The sequence below is a fragment of the Carcharhinus amblyrhynchos genome, unplaced genomic scaffold (assembly GCF_965287045.1).
Source record: "Carcharhinus amblyrhynchos unplaced genomic scaffold, sCarAmb.v2.hapA chromosome_352, whole genome shotgun sequence".
NCBI lineage: Eukaryota > Metazoa > Chordata > Chondrichthyes > Carcharhiniformes > Carcharhinidae > Carcharhinus > Carcharhinus amblyrhynchos.
Window position 1 is genome coordinate 141945 of NW_027650092.1, and position 15556 is coordinate 157500.

The 15556-nt window shown below is 52.6% G+C and overlaps 1 protein-coding gene across 1 annotated transcript in view; it reads left to right on the plus strand.

Moving 5' to 3' along the window:
* Positions 1–1701: 1701 nt before the first annotated feature.
* LOC145339226 (fibroblast growth factor 11-like) overlaps positions 1702–15556 on the plus strand; it is a 20438-nt gene continuing 6583 nt past the window's right edge. The window contains 3 exon segments of the mRNA XM_080183620.1: positions 1702–1771; positions 1774–1893; positions 15036–15146. Coding sequence (XP_080039746.1) covers positions 1702–1771; positions 1774–1893; positions 15036–15146 — 301 coding nt within the window.

Consider the following 15556-nt stretch of genomic DNA (forward strand, 5'->3'; position numbering starts at 1 on the left):
GTGTGCGGGTTGGGTGTGCTAAATGCCTTCTTCACCCGCCCCCCCCCCTGCCTCCCACGGCACACAGTCCCTCTCCCTGCGGCACACACCCCACCTCGCTCACCACGGCACAGCCCCCACCACCCCCCCACCACTGCAGCACGCTCACTTCCTCCCTCCCTACGTCTCACACCCCCTCCTCCCTCCCTATGGTACACCCCCTCTCCTCCCACTCTATGATACACCCCCCTCCTCCCTCCCCTGTGGCACACCCCCACCCCCCCCCCTCCTCACGGCACACACACCCCTCCTCCCTCTCCACGACACATCCTCCTCCTCCCTCCCTGCGGCACACACCCCCCTCTTCCCTCCCCGTGGCACAGCCCCCTCCTCCTCCCCGTGGCACACACGACCCCCTCTCCCTCCCCCGCAGGACAAACCCCCCTCCTCTCTCCCTATGGCACACCCCCCACTCTTCCCTCCCCGCGGCACAACCCCCCCTCCCTCCCCGCGGCACACCCCCCTCCCCTCCCTCTCCGCCTGCCTGTAATAGACGAGAGTGGAATTATGTGGATCCGACGCATGTCCCTCTCCGCGGAGCAGAAGCGGGAATATGGAGTGAAGGAGCCGGCGGGGGACGAGAGAGAGAGAAACTGCTTAAAGTCCAGACTGCTGCATTGCTTAAAGGACAGAGAGAGAGAGAGGGGGGGGGGCAGAGAGAGAGTGAAAGATAGGGACGGAGAGAGACAAGAGAGAGAGAGGGGCAGAGAGAGACAGAGAGAGGGGGCACAGAGAGACAGGGAGAGACAGAGAGAGGGGGGCAGAGAGAGAGAGTGAAAGAGAGAGAGAGGGGCAGAGAGAGACAGAGAGAGGGGGCACAGAGAGACAGGGAGAGACAGAGAGAGGGGGGCAGAGAGAGAGAGTGAAAGATAGGGACAGAGAGAGACAAGAGAGAGAGAGGGTCAGAGAGAGACAGAGAGAGGGGGCACAGAGAGACAGGGAGAGACAGAGAGAGGGGGGCAGAGAGAGAGAGTGAAAGATAGGGACAGAGAGAGACAAGAGAGAGAGAGGGGCAGAGAGAGGGGGCACAGAGAGACAGGGAGAGACGGAGAGAGGGGGACAGAGAGAGAGTGAAAGATAGGGACAGAGAGACACAAGACAGAGAGAGGGGACACAGGGAGAGACAGAGAGAGGGGACACAGGGAGAGACAGAGAGAGGGGGCAGAGAGAGTGATAGGGACAGAGAGAGAGAGATAGGGAGAGAGAGAGAGAGACAAGACAGACAGAGAGCAAGATAGAGAGACAGAGAAAGTGACAGAGAGAGAAAGAGAGAGGGAAAGACAGGGAGATAGAGAGATAGAAAGAGACAGAGAGAGATAGAGGCAGACAACAGAGAGAGATAGATAGACAGAGGGAGAGAGAGATAGAGGTAGACAGAGAGAGAGAGAGTCAGAGAGAGGGGCTTAGGGGAGAGAAGGAGAGGTGAGGGGTGGGGGCAGGCTGTGGAGTTTTTGGTGGGGAGAGAGAGAGAGAGAGTGCAGAGGAGTTAACAATGTGAGACCCCCCCCGCCCCGCAATAGATCCGAGGGACACACATCGTCGGAACGCAGTTGTGGGGGGAGAGAGACAGAGAGAGAGGGGGAGAGGTGGAGGGGTGGGGGTAAATCTCCCGTTGCCCCCTGGCTGTACCTGGGCTAAGGGCACCAGGCATTGGCAAGGAGGATGGCAGCCTTGGCCAGTTCGCTGATCCGACAGAAACGGGAGCTGAAGGATCAGAACACCACGCGAGCTGCCCGGTCAAACGCAAACAGAATACCCGGGGAAAGAAGTCCCTGTGTCAGAAAAACATCCTTCTCCTGGTCACCAAGGTGCGGCTGTGTGGAGCCTGGAAAGGGCAGCAGGACCGGAGACCAGGTACGGGGATCGGGGGGGTGCTGGGGGAGGACAGCAGGTAACGGGGGTGACAGCGGGTAACGGGGTACAGGGGACAGCAGGTAACGGGGAGACGGGATACGGGGGACAGCGGGTAACGGGGGACCAGGGGACAGCGGGTATTGGGGGGACAGGGGGTACGGGGGGGATGGGGGTACAGGGGGACAGCGGGTAATGGGGGCACAGAGGGTAACAGGGGCACAGCAGGTGGGTAATGGGACAGCAGGTAACGGGGGGCAGGGAGTACGGGGGGGACAGCGGGTAACGGGACAGTGGGTAATGGGACATGGGGTACGGGGGAACAGCGGGTACAGGGGGACAGCAGGTAACGGGGGGGGACAGTGGGTAACGGGGGACAGCGGATACGGGGGGGACAGTGGGTAACGGGGGACAGCGGGTAACGGGGACAGCAGATATGGGGGGTGACAGCGGGTAACGGGGGACAGCGGGTAATGGGGGGACAGCGGATACGGGGGGGGGACAGTGGGTAACGGGGGGACAGCGGGTAACAGGGGACAGCGGGTAATGGGGGACAGCGGGTAACAGGGGGACAGCGGATAACGGGGGACAGCGGGTAATGGGGGGACAGCGGATACAGGGGGGATAGTGGATAATGGGGGGACGGGGTAACGGAAGGGACAGCGGGTGGGTATGGGGGGACAGCAGGTACGGGGACAGTGGGTAACAGGGGACAGCGGGTACGGGGACAGCAGGTAATGGGGGAACAGTGGATATGGGGGGACAGCGGGTGCAGGGGGACAGTGGGTAACAGGGAGGACAGGGGGGACAGTGGGTATGGGGGACGGCGGGTAACGGGGCACAGTGGGTACGGGGGGACAGCGGGTAACGGGGGGACAGTGGGTATGGGGGGGATGGTGGGTACAGGGGGACAGCCAGTGCGGGGGACCAGCGGGTAACGGGGGATAGCATAATCGGTGTGAGGGCTAAGGTTTAAAGGAGATGTACGAGGCAAGTTTTTTTACGCAGAGGGCGGTGGGTGCCTGGAACTCACTGCCAGGGGAGTTAGTGGAAGCAGATACGATAGTGACTTTTAAGGGGCGTCTGAACAAATACATGAAGAGGTTGGGGATAGAGGGATATGGTCCCCGGAAGGGTAGGGGGTTTTAGTTCAGTTGGGCAGCACGGTCAGTGCAGGACGGGCCGAAAGGCCTGTTCCTGTGCTGTAATTTTCTTTGTTCTTTCATTTGTAATCTGATTTTTGTTTGAGGTGGAACCCCTATGAGGAGCTGTCCCTTTAATGTATCACACAGCTTGTTTGATTTAGATTAATTAGTTATCTATTTTACCCTAAATTAGGGGTATAAATAGGGAACGATATTGCTGTGTTATATGATTGCCCTCTTCACCCCATGGGGGTCCAGTGACAGGGATGTTTTGGTAAAATTGTATGGGGTGTTGGTGAGGCTACGCCTGGAGTACTGTGTGCAGTTTTGGTCTCCTTATCTGAGGAAGGATGTCCCTGCTATACAGGGAGTGCATACCATTCATAGAGTACATAGGAGAGAAGGATTTGATTTGATTTATTATTGTCACATGTATTGGGATACAGTGAAAAGTATTGTTTCTTGCGTGCTATACAAAGCATACCGTTTTGTAGTTCCTTGCGGTCTTGGGCAGAGCAGGAGCCCATACCAAGCTGTGATACAACCAGAAAGAATGCTTTCTGTGGTGCATCTGTAAAAGTTGGTGAGAGTTGTACCTGATATACTGTCCCAAATTGTCTGTTGGTGTCCAAAGATGTGCAGATTAGGTGGATTGGTCATGCTGAATTGCCCCTTAATGATTTATTGTTGTTACATGTATTGGGACACAGTGAAAAGTATTATTTCTTGCACGCTATACAGACAAAGCGTACCCTTCATAGAGAAGGAAAGGAGAGGGTGCAGAATGTAGCGTTACAGTCATAGCTAGGGTGTAGACAAAGATCAACTTAATGCGAGGTAGGTCCATTCAAAAGTCTGACGGCAGCAGGGAAGAAGCTGTTCTTGAGTCGGTTGGAACGTGACCTCAGACTTTTGTATCTTTTTCCCAACGGAAGAAGGTGGAAGAGAGAATGTCCGGGGTGTGTGTGTGTGTGTGTGTTTGTGAGTGGGAGAATGCATGGTTTCATTGGTCAGAACATTGAATACAGGAGTTGGGACATCTTGTTGACGTTGTACAAGACATTGGGAAGGTCATACTTGGAATACTGTGTACAGTTCTGGTCAAACTATTACAGAAAGGATATTATTAAACTAGAAAGAGTGCAGAAAAGATTTCCTGGGATGCTACCGGGACTTGATGGATTGAGTTATAAGGAGAGGCTGGATAGACTGGGACTTTTTTCTCTGGAGCGTAGGAGGCTGAGGGGTGATCTTATAGAGGTCTATAAAATAATGAGGGGCACAGATCAGCTAGATAGTCAATATCTTTTCCCAAAGGTAGGGGAGTCTAAAACTAGAGGTTTAAGGTGAGAGGGGAGAGATACAAAAGTGTACAGAGGGGCATTTTTTTCACACAGAGGGTGGTGAGTGTCTGGAACGAGCTGCCAGAGGTAATAGTTGAGACAGGAACAATTTTGTCTTTTAAAAAGCATTTAGACAGTTACTTGGGTACAATGGGTATCAAGGGATATGGGCCAAATGCGGGCAATTGGGTCTAGCTTAGGGGTTTAAAAAATGAGGCAGCATGGAAAAGCTGGGTTGAAGGGCCTGTTTCCATGCTGTAAACCTTTATGTTCAGATCTGTACTGTAAGGGAGGGGAGTGTAGAGGGAGTTCTGTACTGTCAGGGGGGAGTGTAGAGGGAGCTCTGTACTGTCGGGGGGGAGTGTAGAGGGAGCTCTGTACTGTCAGGGGGGAGTGTAGAGGGAGTTCTGTACTGTCAGGGGGGAGTGTAGAGGGAGCTCTGTACTGTCAGGGGGGAGTGTAGAGGGAGCTCTGTACTGTCAGGGGGGAGTGTAGAGGGAGCTCTGTACTGTCCGGGGGGAGTGTAGAGGGAGCTCTGTACTGTCGGGGGGAGTGTAGAGGGAGCTCTGTACTGTCAGGGGGGAGTGTAGAGGGAGCTCTGTACTGTCGGGGGGAGTGTAGAGGGAGCTCTGTACTGTCAGGGGGGAGTGTAGAGGGAGCTCTGTACTGTCAGGGGGGAGTGTAGAGGGAGCTCTGTACTGTCGGGGGGAGTGTAGAGGGAGCTCTGTACTGTCAGGGGGGAGTGTAGAGGGAGCTCTGTACTGTCAGGGGGGAGTGTAGAGGGAGCTCTGTACTGTCAGGGGGAGTGTAGAGGGAGCTCTGTACTGTCAGGGGGGAGTGTAGAGGGAGCTCTGTACTGTCAGGGGGAGTGTAGAGGGAGCTCTGTACTGTCAGGGGGGAGTGTAGAGGGAGCTCTGTACTGTCAGGGGGGAGTGTAGAGGGAGCTCTGTACTGTCAGGGGGGAGTGTAGAGGGAGCTCTGTACTGTCAGGGGGAGTGTAGAGGGAGCTCTGTACTGTCAGGGGGGAGTGTAGAGGGAGCTCTGTACTGTCAGGGGGAGTGTAGAGGGAGCTCTGTACTGTCAGAGGGGAGTGTAGAGGGAGCTCTGTACTGTCAGGGGGAGTGTAGAGGGAGCTCTGTACTGTCAGGGGGAGTGTAGAGGGAGCTCTGTACTCTCAGGGGGGAGTGTAGAGGGAGCTCTGTACTGTCGGGGGGAGTGTAGAGGGAGCTGTGTGCTGCTAGGGGGGCTGTTGACAGGGCTGGTTTTGCCATTATCTCCAGCAATTTTACAATGAGCCAGTGGCCTGTAGTAAGTATCTTTCTCTTCTGATGGTGTGTCCACGTCGCTGTCTCTGCGCCGATTGCGTTTTTGTGTGTGTGTGTGTGAGATACGGCAGTGTTGAATGGGAGTGATGTATGTCTCCATGAATTGTGTCGCTAATGTGTGGGATCTGATCAGTTGCCCATTAATGAGCGGCTGTCACATACGATGCGCTTGGCAGCCCCTGAGCTCGATCAATAACAAAGCTTTTAACAATCCCGGTTACGTCTGCTTTCTGGAAGATGCTTTTAACATGATTGAAGGGAGAGTGCTCGTACAGGTCCGCCTGACCCCCGAGTCGTGTTCCGCTTTGACAGATACCTCCCGAGTCCGGGTGTTCGCGTCCCCGGGTTTCATCACCCGACAGCGAGAAAACACACACACTGACCGGAAACTCACCACACTGGCCTCAGGCAGGACGTTACGGTTTTGTAACGGGCCAGCCCGTGTCATCCCACCCGTAGGCGTTGTTCAGGACTTACCAGAGCCACGCTGGGCAGGGCAGTGGTGAGCATTGCTGCCTCACAGGAGCAGGATTCCATTCCCGGCCTGGGGTCACTGTCTGTGTAGAGTTTGCACGTTCTCCCCGTGTCTGTGTGGGTTTCCTCCGGGTGCTCCGGTTTCATCCCACAGTCCGAAATATGTGCAGGTTAGGTGGATTGGCTGTGCTAAATTGCCACTTAGTGTCCAAAAATGTGCAGGTTAGGTGGATTGGCCATGCTAAATTGTCCCTTAGTGTCCAAAAATGTGCAGGTTAGGTAGATTAGCCATGCTAAATTACCTTTTAGTGTCCAAAGATGTGCGGGTTAGGTGAATTGGCCATGCTAAATTGCCCCTTAGTGTCCAAAGATGTGTAGGTTAGGGGGATTGGCCATGCTAAATTGCCCCTTTAGTGTCCAAAGATATGTGGGTTAGGTGGATTGGCCAGGCTAAATTGTCCCTTAGTATCCAAAGATGTGCGAGTTAGGTGGATTGGCCGTGCTAAATTGTCCCTTCGTATCCAAAGATGTGCGGGTTAGGTGGATTGGCCATGCTAAATTGCACCTTAGTGCCCAAAGATGTGCGGGTTAGGTGGATTGACCATGCTAATTGCCCCTTAGTGCCCAAAGCTGTGTAGGTTAGGTGGATTGGCCATGCTAAATTGTCCCTTAGTGTCCAAAAATGTGCAGGTTAGGTGGATTGGCCATGCTAAATTACCTTTTAGTGTCCAAAGATGTGCGGGTTAGGTGAATTGGCCATGCTAAATTGCCCCTTAGTGTCCAAAGATGTGTAGGTTAGGTGGATTGGCCATGCTAAATTGTCCCTTAGTATCCAAAGATGTGCGAGTTAGGTGGATTGGCTGTGCTAAATTGTCCCTTCGTATCCAAAGATGTGCGGGTTAGGTGGATTGGCCATGCGAAATTGCACCTTAGTGCCCAAAGATGTGCGGGTTAGGTGGATTGACCATGCTAATTGCCCCTTAGTGCCCAGAATGTGCAAGTCAGGTGGATTGGCCGTGCGAAATTGCCCCTTGTATCCAAAGATGTGCAGGTTAGGGGGATCGGCCATGCTAAATTATCCCTTAGTGTCCAAAGATGTGTAGGTTAGGGGGATTTGCCATGCTAAATTGCCCCTTAGTGTCAGGGGGTCTAGCTGGGGTAAATGCATGGGGTTGTGGGGATAGGGTCTGAGTGGGATTGTGGCTGTTGCAGAATTGATGGGCTGAATGGCCTCCCTCTGCACTGTAGGAGGTCTATGACTGACTGTCATAGAATGTATGAAGGACGTGCAAAGTCCCAAGACAGGAATCAGGTCAACGGTGGGGAGTGGGGTGGAGGAGGAGGAGGTGTTGGTCACGGAGGGAGGTGGGGGGAGGACGCAGGGGGTTGTGAGGGGGCGTGTTGGAGTGTCAAAATATCTTCTCTCTTCGAACTGCTCCCTCCACCTATCTATATCTCTCACCCTTCTCCCAGGGTCCCCACAATCTCCTGCCCCATCGGAAAGTTTATTTATTAGTGTCTCGAGTCGGATTATGTTAACACTGCAATGAAGTTACTGTGAAAATCCCCTAGTCGCCACACTCCGGCGCCTGTTCCGGTAACATTCAGGGAGAATTTAAGTTTTAATTTTATTTATTAGTGTCACAAGTTGGCGACATTGCGAACATAAGAACCAGGAACAGGAGTAGGCCATTCAGCCCCTCCAGCCTGCTCCCCCATTCAATAAGATCATGGCTGATCTTTTCGTGGACTCAGCTCCACTTACCCGCCCGCTCACCATAACCCTTAATTCCTTTACTGTCCAAAAATCTATCTTTCCTTGCCTTAAAAACGTTCAACGAGGTAGCCTCCCTGGGCAGGGAATTCCACAGATTCACAACCTTTTGGGTGAAGAAGTCCCTCCTCAACTCAGTCCCCTTATTTTGAGGCCATGCCCCCTAGTTCTAGTTTCACCCGCCAGTGGAAACAACCTCCCTGCTTCTATCTTATCTATTCCCTTCATAATCTTATATGTTTCTATAAGATCTCCCCCACATTCTTCTGAATTCCAATGAGTATAGTCCCAGTCGACTCAGTCTCTCCTCATAAACCAACCCTCTCAACTCCTGAATCAACCCGGTGAATCTCCTCTGCACCCCTCCTAGTGCCAGTATATCCTTTCTCCTTCATTAACACCGCAATGAAGTTACTGTGAAAATCCCTTAGTTGCCACACTCCTGTTTGGGTAACACTGAGGGAGAATTTATTACGGTCAATGCACCCAATCCAACACGTCTTTCGGACTGTGGGAGGAAACCGGAGCACCCGGAGGAAACCCACGCAGACACGGGGAGAATGTGCAAACTGCACAAAGACAGCGACGGTGGCACAGTGGGTTAGCACTGCTGCCTCGCGGTACCAGGGATCGGGGTTCGATTCCCGGCTTGGGTCACTGTCTGTGTGGAGCCTGCACGTTCTCCCCATGTCTGCGTGGGTTTTCCTCCGGGTGCTCCGGTTTCCTCCCACAGTCTGAAAGATGTGCTGGTTAGGGTGCATTGGCCATGTTAAATTCTCCCTCAGTGTTACCCAAACAGGTGCCGGAGTGTGGCGACGAGTGAATTTTCACAGTAACTTCATTGCGGTGTTAATGTAAGCTGACTTGTGACACTGATAAACTTTTCTGTTCATGGTTCTGCCAAGGTGCCTCTTAGACATTACCATTGTATCTATTCCTGCCATCTCCTCTGGCAGCACGTTCCAGGCACTCGCCACCCTCTGTGTAAAAGAAAACTTCCCTCTCACATCTCCTTTAAACTCTCCCCTTTTTACCTGACAACAACGTCCCCCAAAAATGGACATTTCGACTCTGGGAAAAGGGTCCGTCTTTCGGACTGTGGGAGGGAACCGGAGCACCCGGAGGAAATCCACGCAGACACGGGGAGAACGTGCAGACTCTGCGCAGACAGTGACCCGAGGCCGGGAATCGAACCCGGGTCCCCGGTGCTGTGAGACCTTTGATAATTTTGTAAACTACCAACAGTTCGCCCCCTCCTCAGCCTCCATAACTGTCACAACCAGTTTCTTAAATAGCAGCTGCCATGCGATATGGTGGCACAGTGGTAAGCACTGTTGCCTCACAGCACCAGGGACCTGGATTCGATGCCCGGCTTGTCTCACTGTCTGTGTGGAGTCTGCACATTCTCCCCGTGTCTGCGTGGGTTTCCCCCAGTTCTCCCGTTTCCCTCCCACACACTGAAAGGTGTGCTGGTTAGGGTGCATTGACCTGAACAGTGCCGTAAGGTGGGGACTAGGAGAATTTCACAGTAACTTTATGAGAATGTTAATGCAAGCCATACTTGGTACACAAATAAATAAAACTTTTAAAAATTTACATACAAATATACTACAGAGGCTTGCAGTCAGATGACTGCCAGGACGGGGGACTTTACTCTGTATCTAACCCTGTGCGGTACCTGTCCTGGGAGTGTTTGATGGGGGACAGTGTAGAGGGAGCTTTACTCTGTATCTAACCCCGTGCTGTACCTGTCCTGGGAGTGTTTAATCGGGGGACAGTGTAGAGGGAGCTTTACTCTGTATCTAACCCTGTGCTGTACCTGTCCTGGGAGTGTTTGATGGGAGCACAGTGTAGAGGGAGCTTTACTCTGTATCTAACCCCGTGCTGTACCTGTCCTGGGAGTGTTGGATGGGGAACAGTGTCGAGGGAGCTTGACTCTTTATCTAACCCTGTGCTGTACCTGTCCTGGGAATGTTTGATGAGGGACGGTGTCGAGGGAGCTTTACTCTGTATCTAACCCTGTGCTGTACGTGTCCTGGGAGTGTTTGATGGGGGACAGTGTAGAGGGAGCTTTACTCTGTATCTGACCCCGTGCTGTACCTGTCCTGGGAGTGTTTGATGAGGGGGACAGTGTAGAGGGAACTTTACTCCGTATCTAACCCCGTGCTGTACCTGTCCTGGGAGTGTTTGATGGGGGGACAATGCAGAGGGAGCTTTACTCTGTATCTAACCCCATGCTGTACCTGTCCTGGGAGTGTTTGATGAGGGACAATGTCGAGGGAGCTTTACTCTTTATCTAAGCCTGTGCTATACCTGTCCTGGGAGTGTTTGATGGGGACAGTGTCGAGGGAGCTTTACTCTGTATCTAAGCCTGTGCTATACCTGTCCTGGGAGTGTTTGATGGGAGGACAGTGTAGAGGGAGCTTTACTCTGTATCTAACCCCGTGCTGTACCTGTCCTGGGAGTGTTTGATGGGATACAGTGTAGAGGGAGCTTTACTCTGTATCTAACCCCGTGCTGTACCTGTCCTGGGAGTGTTTGATGGGATACAGTGTAGAGGGAGCTTTACTCTGTATCTAACCCCGTGCTGTATCTGTCCTGGGAGTGTTTGATGGGATACAGTGTAGAGGGAGCTTTACTCTGTATCTAACCCCGTGCTGTACCTGTCCTGGGAGTGTTTGATGGGGGGACAGTGTAGAGGGAGCTTTACTCTGTATCTAACCCCGTGCTGTACCTGTCCTGGGTGTGTTTGATGTGGACAGCCGATGGTTAATATATCTGGCATTGGGCCATGTTTTTATGATCTAATGGTCACTAATTAATCTGCATCTTATTCAATCTCCTCACATAACCAGTAATTGGTACTTTATCACGTTGGCTGTATGACTTTTAAAAGCATTGCTCTATAAGGGGTAATGAATCCTTAATAGCTGTGGAAACTAGTTGACAAGATTTGTAAATGTTTCCTGGCTTCAGAGAATCCCTACAGTGCAGAAGGAGACCATTCCGCCCATCGAGCCTGCATCGACTACAAACCCACCCAGACCCTCTGCATTTACCCCAGCTAGTTCCCCCTGACACTTAGGAGGAATTTAGCACGGCCAATCCACCTAACCTGCACATCTTTGGACACTCGGGGGCAATTTAGCACGGCCAATCCACCTAACCTGCACATCTTTGGACACTCGGGGGCAATTTAGCATGGCCAATCCACCTGACTTGTGTATCTTTGGACATTAAGGAGAAATTTAGCATGGCCAATCCACCTAATCTGCACATCTTTCAGACTGTGGGAGGAAACCGGAGCACCCGGAGGAAACCCACGCAGACATTGGGGGAAGAACGTGCAGACTCTGCACAATGACCCGAGCTGGGAATCGAACCCGGGACCCTGGCGCCGTGAGGTAGCAGTGCTCGGCTCTGTGCCGTTTTAGAAGGAGAGTGAGGGAAGTTTGTGCAGAACAGTCTTAACATGTTTACGAGGTCATAGCACACACCGACCTTCCAAAGTCCTTCTCAGAAACAAGTCCCCAAGTTTCAGAGATCAAAGCAGCCAAGAAGCAGCCGAACGCAATCATCCTCAGCAGACCATAGCTGTCAGATAATATCTCCATCACTGTCCTGTATGATTATCCTCAACACCAGTGCCCCATAAGGAAGTGTCCTCAATGCCTTACCATACTCCTTGTACACCTATGTGTGGTCAAATCCCTCTCCAACTACTGGCCCCGTTGCTCACTGGATACAGGCTGGATTTGGGGCCTACAGGGCCAGCACCCAATGGATCAGAGCTGGATTTGGGGCCTCCAGGCCCCAGTTCTCAATAGATCAGAGCAGGATTTGGGACCTACAGGGCCCAGTACTCAGTGGATCAGGGCTAGATTTGGGCCTCACAAGCCCCAGTGCTCAGTGGATACAGGGCTGGATTTGGGGCTTACGGGCCTTAGTACTTTGTGGATACGGGGCTGGATTTGGGGTTCATACACACCAGTTCTCAATGGATCAGGGCTGGATTTGGGGCCTACAGGCCCCAGTGCTCACTGGATACAGGGCTGGATTTAGGGCCTACAGATGCCAACAGTGCGGGTTCAATTCCCGTACTGGCCGAGGTTACTCATGAAGGCCCCTCCTCGCCTTCTCAACGTTGCCCCGCCCCCTCGCCCGAGGTGCAGTGACCCTCAGGTTAAATTACCACCATTTGCCTCCCCCACCTCCAAAAGGATTTCGTCATCTGGGACAGCGGCAAATTTCATTTCCCTCAAACCTACCTTTCGGTCACCCCCGTTCCATCATCCCCTCCTGGGGGTGGAGCTACGACAGGTTAACTCCTATGTGTCGCACCCTTGGACGTTATACTGGGCGCTATATCAATGCAAGTGTTTGCTATTTTGATGACGACCTGAGATTACGGACGGAATTTCCCTATCCTGCCCACTACAGTTCGCAAAGTTTTCACTGTATCCCAGTACATGTGACAATAATAAATCAAGTCAAATCCTTCTCCCCTGTGTACTCTATGAACAGTATGCTTTGTCTATATAGCAGTCAAGAAACAATACTTTTCACTGTATCTCAATACATGTGACAATAATGAATCAAATCAAATCAAATAAAGGGGATATTGGTGGCACAGTGGTTAGCACTGCTGCCTCACAGCGCCAATGACTCAGGTTTGATTCCTGGCTTGGGGTCACTGTCTGTGTACGGTTTGCATGTTCTCCACCTGTGTCTGCATGGGTTTCCTCCGGTTGCTCCGGTTTCCTCCCACAGTACAAAGATCTGTAGATTGGCCATGTTAAATTGTCCCTTAGTGTCCAAAGATGTGCAGGTTAGGTGGATTGGCCGTGCTAAATTGTCCCTTAGTGTCCAAAGATGTGCAGGTTAGGTGGATTGGTCATGCTAAATTGCCCCTCAGTGTCCAAATTTATGCAGGTTAGATGGATTAGCCATGCTAAATTGTCCCTTAGTGTCCAAAGATGTGTAGGTTAGGTGGATTGGCCATGCTAAATTGCCCCTTAGTGTCCAAAGATGTGCAGGTTAGGTGGATTGGCCATGCTAAATTGTCCCTTAGTGTCCAAAGATGTGCAGGTTAGGTGGATTGGCCATGCTAAATTGCCCCTCAGTGTCCAAAGATGTGCAGGTTAGGATGCATTGGGCCGTGCTAAACTACCCTTCAGTATTACCCGAAAGGCATGGAGTGTGGCGACTCGGGGACTTCATCACAGCGTTAATGTAAGCCTAACTCACGACACTAATGAATAAACTTTAAGACGGTGAAGAAGGGATTCCATTTTGTCTCTGGGCTGACTCTCAGCTACCTGAGAGAGAGAGAGAGAGAGAGAGAATGGAAGAGGGGAGGGTTGGGGGAAGGCCCGGTGGAGGCCGCACTACAGCCTGGGCCCAATTCCCGTGGCAACCGTTGACCCCTCGTTGGCCTGAGGGGAAGACTGAGGGATGGGACTGCACTGCAGCAATCACTGTCTTTGGAAAAGCCAGTAAACCTCGCCATCTTTAATATTTTATCATCCATCTCCCTGATTGGATGTGCTGACAGCCCTGGCGATAAATCTCTCCCGCCATCTGCTAGCTAAAGCCTGCTGATCCACTTGAAGTGCCTTTATTGCCTTGGCACAGTGAGGCTGACCCTGATTAATGAGAACTTGGTGTCACTCGCTGAGTGAGCGCAGTTTAACCCCCTCGCCTCCTCCATCCTCCCCCACCTTGGGCCCTCTCCACAAAAGGCAGCCTTTATTTTCCCGCTAAACCATTGGAGAGGCCTCATCACAGAATCCCGAGAGGTCAGACAGAGGCCGTTCGGCCCAACGGGTCTGCACCGGCAACAATCCCACCCAGGGCCTATCTCCGTAATGCTACACATTTACCCTGCTAATCCCCCTGACACTAAGGGGTAATTTAGCACGGCCAATCCACCTAACCTGTTAGGTGGATTGGCCATGATAAATTGCCTCTTATTATCCAAAGATGTGCAAGTTCGGTGGATTGGCCATGCTAAATTGCCTCTTAGTGTCCAAAAACGTGCAGATTAGGTGGATTGGCCTTGCTAAGTTGCCTCTTTGTATCCAAAGATGTGCAGGTTAGGTGGATTGGCCATGCTAAATTGCCTCTTAGTGTCCAAAGATGTGTAGGTTAGGTGGATTGGCCATGCTAAATTGTCCCTTAGTGTCCAAAGATGCGCAGGTTAGGTGGATTGGCCATGCTAAATTGTCCCTTAGTGTCCAAAGATGTGTAGGTTAGGGGGATTGGCCATGGTAAATTGCCCCTTACTGTCCAAAGATGTGTAGGTTAGGTGGATTGGCCATGCTAAATTGCTCTTTAGTGTCCTTGCAACGCCCAGTGAAGAACCCCAACGTATGGGAGGTCCCAGGCACAGTATTTCATAGTGGCCCATGTGTTTTGGGGAGGGGAGAGGGGGGCAGAGGGGAGAGGGGGGGGGCGTGCAGAAGTGGGTGTGGGGTCACAACTCCCTGGGTGATGGGGTGAGTGTGGGTGGGTGGTTGGGGGGGAGGAATTGGTGTTGGCCAATGTTTACCCCACGTCACCAACACAAACTGATCTCAATCATCGATCTGACTGTGGGATCTTGCTCTGTCTTTTTATTTAATTCATTCATGGGCGCTGCTGGCTAGTTCCAGCATTTATTGCCCATCCCTAGTTACCCCTTGGAGGGCAGCTGAGAGTCAACCACATTGGCTGTGGATCTGGAGTCACATGTAGGCCAGACCGGGGTAAGGACGGCAGATTTCCTTCCCTAAAGGGAACCAGATGGGTTTTTCCGACAATGGGTCATCAGTAGATTCTTAATCCCAGATTTTTTTTATTGAATTCAAATTCCACCGTCTGCCGTGGCGGGATTCGAACCCAGGTCCCCCAGAACATTAGCTGAGTTTCTGGATTAATAGTCTAGTGATAATACCACTCGGCCCACCGCCTTCCCAATCCTCCCCAGTTGGTTGCTGCATTTCGGATGCAACTAAACGTCTGGAAGATTTTCACAGGGCGGGGGCAATGTCCTGAGATGTAAGCGGCGCTAGATTAATGCAGGTCCTGTCTTCTCCCTCCCCAGATCCTCAGTTGAAGGGAATCGTCACCCGTCTGTACTGCCAGCTGGGGTATTACCTTCAGATGGTGCCCGATGGCAGGCTGGGGGGCACGGAGGATGAAATGAGCACTTTCGGTAAGTAACCACCCACTGCTGGGGGAGGGGTGAGGAGGGGGCGTGGTGTGGTGTGGGGGGAGGGGTGGGAGAGAGAGCGGGGGAGAGAGAGAGGCGGGGAGGGAGAGAGAGGGGGAGGGAGAGATAGAGGAAGGGAGAGAGAGGAGAAGGAGAGAGATAGGGGGAGAGAGAGGAGGAGGGGGGGATGGAGAGAGAGGGAGGGGGGAGAGAGAGGGAGGGGGAGAGAGAAGGGGAGGGAGAGAGAGGGGAGGGAGAGAGAGGGAAGGGAGAGAGAGGGGGAGGGAGAGAAAGGGGGAGGGAGAAAGATGGAGGGAAAGAAATGGGGAGGAAGAGAGAGGAGCAGGGAGAGAGGAGGAGACTGAGGGGGAGGAGACAGAGGGGGAAGGAGAGAGAGGGGGGGAGGGAGAGAT